General features: G+C 55.4%; 1 protein-coding gene across 1 annotated transcript; it reads left to right on the top strand.

The window, feature by feature from the left end:
* The first annotated feature begins 3,901 nt into the window (after positions 1-3,901).
* On the top strand, positions 3,902-7,122 carry HAND2 (heart and neural crest derivatives expressed 2). The gene is given in 3 exon segments (XM_049631341.1): positions 3,902-4,306; positions 4,308-4,586; positions 5,944-7,122. Coding segments are annotated over 3 exon segments (654 nt in total). The 5' UTR covers positions 3,902-4,030; the 3' UTR covers positions 6,043-7,122.
* The last annotated feature ends 263 nt before the right edge of the window (positions 7,123-7,385 follow it).

Here is a 7,385-nt window from a genome sequence, read left to right as displayed (position 1 = left end):
CAGCCTGCATCACCTCAGATGCTAGCGCCCTTTGAGTACTCGGAACTTGTGCCCTTAGGGGGACAGCTCAGCAGCGTGCACATTAGTGCAGTCCCTGGCTGACATCTCAGCTGGGAAATTCACCCTCCTCCCTTTCTTTTCCCACTGTTCTCCTCCATCACTCTCCCCCCTCCCCCACTACCACCAGAAAGCAAAGACTGTCTAATCGTCTAAACTGGGGGTGGGGGGGGTGGGAGGGGGCAAACTTGAGGTGGATCTGCCTCACAGCTTTCCAAAGCAGCAGACTAACCCAGCACCCCACTAGACCCGCAGCAAAAGGTACAAAAGAGGACTCTATGAGAAAAAAAGGGGACTCATTTGGTTGTGAATTGAGAATGGCCCTCAGCCAGTCTGGTCTCTGCGAGTTAATAACTACAGTTAAGGACGCTAGAGTTCACCCATTTGTCCCCCGCCTCCAAATTGCCTTTCTGAGGCTGTATGTAGTCTCTGGGTCTGGCTCTCTGAGCTACATGAAGCCCCAGACTGTTGCACAACATTAATTAACTGATAATGACACTGTCAGTGAGGACTGATGCTCAGATTAGCATCTTTTACGACTTTTTTTTTTTTTCTTTTCTGTCCCGTGTTCTCCATCTCTTTTATCACTTGCCGTGATATCTGGGGCCATGAGGAGATTTGCCCATTTTTGGTTTCAATTAAAAGAGCATGAGAAGGCTGAAAGTGGCCAGTTCTGATGGCTTCGACACTGAGGCCACTCACCTCTGATGGACAGAGCATCCCAGTCCCCAACTCAGCCGTTCTTCCTTTGAGTTCCCAAAACTCCCTCTGGGTCTGAAAGCAGCCTGCCAACTTCTTTCCCTGAGCAGTTATCTGTTGCTAGCCTGGGTGCCACCATCATACTTTGTCTACCTGCTTCCAGGGCCCCGATGTGTTCTTATAAACAGACTTAAAAAAAAAAAAAAGTATCACATGTCAGAGGATTGAACTACCAGTATTTACACATTCAGGGTTTGCCTCCCTGGTGAAAATGTAAACAGAACCCCATCACACTACCTATATTCTTTCCTTGAAGAACAAGGTCTTTAAAACACCCTGCTTGTGCTAAAATCTCAGACCCATCCAAGTTGGGGGGTCGAGAGCTTCTAGCTCGCTATTTTGATCCATGCCCAAGTGGCACTTTACCAACAAATCTGATTTCAGCTTCTCCCCACCCCCTGCTCTCTGCCTTAAAATGCTATGCTGGGGGCATCCAGGGAAATTGACCCCTTGCGGAGGGGAGGGAAAGGGCCCCGAACGGACACTTCACTCCCACACTGGGTTTCCTAGCCCCTCTCCGAGGATCTTCCCCTGTCCTAACGCCCAGCCACGGAAATATCTAAACAGTGTTTCTTCCACGCTGCTGCCCAGGGCTGCAAAGGCTGAGGGAGCCGGCCCTGCATCCCCCCGCAGCACAGGAGGTGGGCAGCCCCACCACCCCTCCCGCCATTAGCACTGACCTCGCTTTCCATCCCCAACCGCCGAAAGCGCCCAGCGGGAAAGGAATGGACTGTCCTTTCCGAGTCCTTGGGGTGGGGCTCCCTTTGTGGGGTGGGGCTCCCTGGGCGGCCTGGGGCCTGACTCTGCCTGCTTCCAAAGTATGATATCCAAGGTGGAGTTAAAGGTCTCCCCTGGGTGACCCCAGCCAGGCCCAGTGGCGAGTCCCAGGCCGCCCTGGCCGGCCCACGCTTCTGTGCACCCTGCCTTGGGCTTCCTCTAATTTACGGCCGCGTGGGGTCCTGGTTGACACCCTTTTCCACACCAAACTCCTTCGGGTCGAATCCTGATCTGCATAGCCGGCTCCCTTTGCGACTCCCAACCAAGTCCTGAGGATGTTTCAGCTCCTGCCCCTGTCCATCCCCGCCCCAGCCTCTCTCCAGCTTCCTCAAGATGCTCACGCCACGCGGGCGCCGCGGCCCTGGTGCCCCGCGCGGCCCGCTGACTTACAAATGGAGATCCATTTTCCGTTATAATGCGTTCAAGATCACTAAGGCCAGCAGTCTAAACATCCACGAGCCGTCCTCCCGCTCTGCCTCTTAAACTGCTGTTTAATGGTTCCCCTCCGATAACTAAACCTGCTTTCCACAGATGCCCGCTTTTATGGGAGAGTCAGGAATGCAGAGATATATTTATATGTTTGTTCATAAAAACTGGAAAATAAGCTCTGAACACGCTGTAAAAAATATTCAGTTACTTACCAAACAGGCTAGTTAAACCAGGGGAACAGTGATACCGGCCACACCACGAATTCGGGGGATCGAGGTGCCTGCGCGTTGAAATCGTCCAAGGTCGTCGCTGGGGCTGTCCCTGAAGAACATGGAAAGACGGGTATTTACAACCGGCTTGACCGTCCGTCCGGTGGTCTTAACCATGATCCTCAAAAGCAGCCACGATAACAGAAGCCACCTCAGACGGCCCTGGCCACGTACCGTGGTGGGTAAGTAAGGAGACCTCGAGGCGGGCACTCCCAGCCTGCGCCCAGGTCGGAGGCGCAGCCTTTCCGCGCCGCGCCCGCTGCGCGCCTCGGCGAGAAGACAGCGCCGGCCCCCAACCGCCCCTTTGCAGGGACCCCGCCGCCCGCCGCCTCTGCGCTCGGCCCCCGCGCAAAAATAGCACGCGGCTGCCTGCTGATTTTCTTGCCTCGGTTACCTACAAAAACACCTCCAAAAGAAATACCTGCGTCCCCTCCACCTTTTTTTGTTTGTTTTTAACCAGAAAAGAAAGCAGAGTGATACTATACCTGGTTTGAGATTCTTCAATATTTGAGACTTGGGGGGGGGGGGGGGGGGGATAATTTAATAGGACAGCATCTGTTAAACACTTGCATTAACCTCTAGCTGATAAAAAAGTTTTTTTAACCCTGCCCCCCCTCGTTTTAATTATCTTATGGTTATGAAGGGGCAGCCAATCCTGGAAGAGGACTTCGACAATTAGCAACGAGAACATCAAAAAGTTTTATTGCGGAGAGCGAGAGGCACCGCCCCCGCCGCCCCGGGATTGGCGTGAGGAGCCTCTGACGACATATATTAACCCGAGCAGCCCTAAAGATGTAGCTGTACATGGAGATCTTGCTGGGAAAATCCGCTTCCTCCCCTCACGGCGTCCAGCCCAGGAGAACCGCCGCCGCCGCCGCCACCCAGGAGCTCCCTCGGCCACTGCGCGGACCCCGCCGAGAACCCGAGCCGCCGCCTTCGCGCGCCGAGGCGCCCGCAGGGCCCCAGATCCTTCCCCTGAAAGAAGGAGAGGATCTGAGAAAATGGATGCACTGAGACCTCTCTGAAAACCCTCCGAGGGAGCCCGGGAGGAGTGAGGACACGTTACCCGCTGCTAAAATCACATTTCCAGGACCAAAAACAACAACAACCAAAAATTTCATTAAAACAATAAGCGCCCAAGAACCCAGACCGGGCTGGTGGGGGGAGGGGAAGGGGCGGGAAGGGGAGGGTCGCACGGAGGTAGCTTCACAGTGAGCAGCCGACCCCGCCGCCTCCCTGCAGAGCCGGGCCGGCTCTTACACCCGCGGCTCGGACTCGCCCTGGGATTCCGAGTTAGCTTCGGTGCCGGGATCGCGGCCGCGGTGGAGGCCGGCGACTCCGCGAAGCAGCCTCGCGGGAGCCCGGGCACCTTTGCATGAGCACGAGAGGATTCTGCCTCCCCGCAGCTGCCCGGGAAGCAGGAGCCGGCGCGCGGGCCGGGGAGCCAGGCGGGAGCCGGCGGCCGCCGCGGCCAGGGGCGCACGGTGCCGGGACCAGCTCGCCGCGCCCTATGGGGAGCCGGCGGCCGCAGTGCTGCTGAGGCAGGCCCGGCGGGCCAGGCGGGGGATCGGGGCCCGGGCTGCAGCAGCCCCCTCTGCGGCTGCCGGGCCGGCCCGGGCGCCCGAGGGCTGGGGGGCGGGGGGTGGGGGAGGCCGCCCAGCGCCGAAGCGGGGGCCCCGGCCGAGGGCGCGGCGGGGCTGCGCGCACGCTGGGGCGCGTGGAGGGGCGCGGAGGGCGATATGAGTCTGGTGGGGGGCTTCCCCCACCACCCGGTGGTGCACCATGAGGGCTATCCGTTCGCCGCCGCCGCCGCCGCCGCCGCTGCCGCCGCCGCCAGCCGCTGCAGCCACGAGGAGAACCCCTACTTCCATGGCTGGCTCATCGGCCACCCCGAGATGTCGCCCCCCGACTATAGCATGGCCCTGTCCTACAGCCCCGAGTACGCCAGCGGCGCCGCCGGCCTGGACCACTCCCATTACGGGGGGGTGCCGCCGGGCGCCGGGCCCCCGGGCCTAGGGGGGGCCGCGCCCGGTGAAGCGCCGGGGCACTGCTAACCGCAAGGAGCGGCGCAGGACTCAGAGCATCAACAGCGCCTTCGCCGAACTGCGCGAGTGTATCCCCAACGTGCCGGCCGACACCAAACTCTCCAAGATCAAGACGCTGCGCCTGGCCACCAGCTACATCGCCTACCTCATGGACCTGCTGGCCAAGGACGACCAGAATGGCGAGGCGGAGGCCTTCAAGGCGGAGATCAAGAAGACAGATGTGAAAGAAGAGAAGAGGAAGAAGGAGCTGGTCAGTACCAGGGGGCAGGGGGCAGAGGGGGTGCCGGGTTCGGGGGAGCGGTACCACTGGCCTCCTTCCAGTTGGGCTGAGCAGTGACATCCCCCCTCCTTTGCCAGCATCCTAAGCCAAAGTTGTTAAAACCAGGTTATGGAAAGAGGCTGAGGAGATGGGGGAGGACGGCAGCAGGAGGAGGAGGTTAAGAGGGATGCTCCGCGCTGGTGATCTTCCCTCCGGGTTACCGCTATTCCCACAGGCACTTCGGGCATGCCTTTCGGACTCAGGGTTCCCCCTGATCTTTCGATTGCACTGGCCCAGTCATTCCATGTCTTTTAGAGCCTTCATTTGGCCTCCAATCCGATCTTGCTTTCAGGTATTTCTAAAATAAGTCGCCTGCAAGCGCTAGGTTCCAATTATTCCACTATCGGCCCCTTATCCCTCCCTGGAGAACTAGGCCACCGCTGATGGTAAGAGAGTTTTAAGGCTGTTCTCATCGCAGTGCTCAGAAGACATAGAGGTAAACGTAAATAATAAGTACTCTGAACTTCAAAATGCAGCTCCGGTTTCTCTTTGGCGATGAGGTTATACTGAAACTTCCCAGATGAGTGTACTTCGTGGGTCTTTCTTGTTTTATTCCCCTGAGCATTTTAAGACAAACAGTAAATACTAATATGGTCGCTGTCATTGTTGTTATCAGGAACACAGAACTATAACTGAAAAGCAGTTTTCTCCAGTTCCGACCAAGTGCCCACAGGTTGGTGGTGTTCAGAGCAGGGCTATTGCCATGGAGGACCTGGGAAATAATGCCATTTGTCTAGTTTTTCTTCTTTGGGGCCTGTGGCGCTTTAGTCTGTGCATAATCGAGTGACCTCTGGAATAACTGGGGATTTCAGAGGCCTTGGAGGAGAGGCACTGCCGAGTTGGTGACCCAGAGCCCCTTGCCGGCCAGCCCAGGCCAGGGCAGAAGAAACGTCTCCCCCATCTACCCTAGAGCTCGAATCTGGGATTGCGATTGAAAACAGGGAAACCAGATTTAGCGCCGACCCCCGCTCGCGCCCCTACATCTGGAGTCAGAGAAAAGGCCCCCAGCCCCTCCATAAACGACTTGGAAACGGCTGGTTGTTTATAAGCTTGCCTATCCGGTAGTTGAGCGTTGCAGGCGCGTGGAAGGCCTGGGCGGTAGCTAGGGCTGCGCAAACCTTCGTCGTTTTCCTGCCGGGGCTGAGTTGAAACCATCCCCTTCTCATCCCTTACTCGTTCTTTCATTCTCTCCTTTTCTCCCCGGAAAGTGCAGGGGGTGGCGTGGAACCAGGTCTCCTTTCTGAATTTCTCTTTCCACTTTTCTCTCCTTCGCCTCTCCTCTGCCCAGAACGAAATCTTGAAAAGCACAGTGAGCAGCAACGACAAGAAAACCAAAGGCCGGACAGGCTGGCCGCAGCACGTCTGGGCCCTGGAGCTCAAGCAGTGAGGAGGAGGAGGAGGAGGAGAGCGCGAGTGAGCCGGGGCCCAGGAGCCGGAAGCAGACCCAGGACTCCGGGCAAGCTCTCCACGCTCCGCTCTGAGGACTTCTTGCATTTGGAATCATCCGGTTTATTTATGTGCAATTTGCCTCCCCTCTCTTTGCCCCCCTTTGAGGCATCCGCTCCCCACCTCCCCCTCCAAAAAAAAAAGTGGATATTTGAAGAAAAGCATTCCATATTTTAATATGAAGAGGACACTCCCGCGTGGTAAGGGATCCCGTCGTCTCGTAGATTCTCTGTGTGTGAATGTTCCCTCAAGGCTGTGTAGACACCAGCGTTGCTCCCACCCCACTTACCCAACCCCTTCCAGATAAAGACAGCAGACAATAGTGTGTATGTAAAGTGTATCTTTAATACTTGGCCTTTGGATATAAATATTCCTGGGGATTATAAAGTTTTATTTCAAAGCAGAAAACGGGGCCGCTAACATTTCAGTTGGGGTCGGTATCTAGTGCTGTCTTTTCATCTGTGGTCGTTCCCTATTTGAAGATGTTTCCAACAGCTACTTGTTTTGTGCACTTCCGTCCTCTAAAACTAAGTGGAATTTAATTAATATTGAAGGTGTAAACGTTGTAAGTATTCAATAAACCACTGTGTGTTTTTTTACAAAAACCCCAATCTTTTAATGGTTGATACCTCAGAAGAGTTTTGAAAACAAAACTGTTATACTTGTTTTCATAATATTTAAAATATTCAGAAGTAAACTAAATTATCATGATTGCCTCTAACTTTATTTGAAAGAGTTGGTAGTTCCGATCAGTCATCAATGTGAGCTCCCGCCCTCCCAGGGAAGTGGCCTTGGTGAAAATCCTACTAAAGGACCTGGGCTCCTTGCAAGTCCTGTCTCCTTCCCCCCACCCCCCAGCCCCCAGCCGCCTGGAGAAGGTTGAGTGGTCTGTAGTAGGAGGATCTGGGGCCGAGGGACCTTGGCAGTTCGCTGGAAAGGTAGAAAGTTGTCCTTGTTTTCCTGAAATCAACCAGATGCCATTCTGTGGGGACTTTGGTTTTTGTTTGGGGAGCACCTTTTAGGTGGAGGAGGTTTGAGGAAGATCCCAGGCACTATTGCAGCCGCAGGAAATAGTCTTAGAGTCTTTAATTCAAAATATAAGGTTTTCATCTAGGAAAAGAAAAAAGAGGAAAAGAGGAGGTTTTTGCTTGTAGTCTTCATCAGGGGGATTCTCCTCTGAGCCGGCCAGGGGAGGAGAAGAGCTTTGGGGGGGGGGGGGGGGGGCATGATTAGGTAACAAGGAATTTTACGTCAAGTAAGAAATCGCTAACACAACCAAGGATT

This window comes from Panthera uncia, chromosome B1, assembly GCF_023721935.1.
Source record: "Panthera uncia isolate 11264 chromosome B1, Puncia_PCG_1.0, whole genome shotgun sequence".
NCBI lineage: Eukaryota > Metazoa > Chordata > Mammalia > Carnivora > Felidae > Panthera > Panthera uncia.
This window is presented reverse-complemented; position numbering and strand designations above follow the sequence as displayed.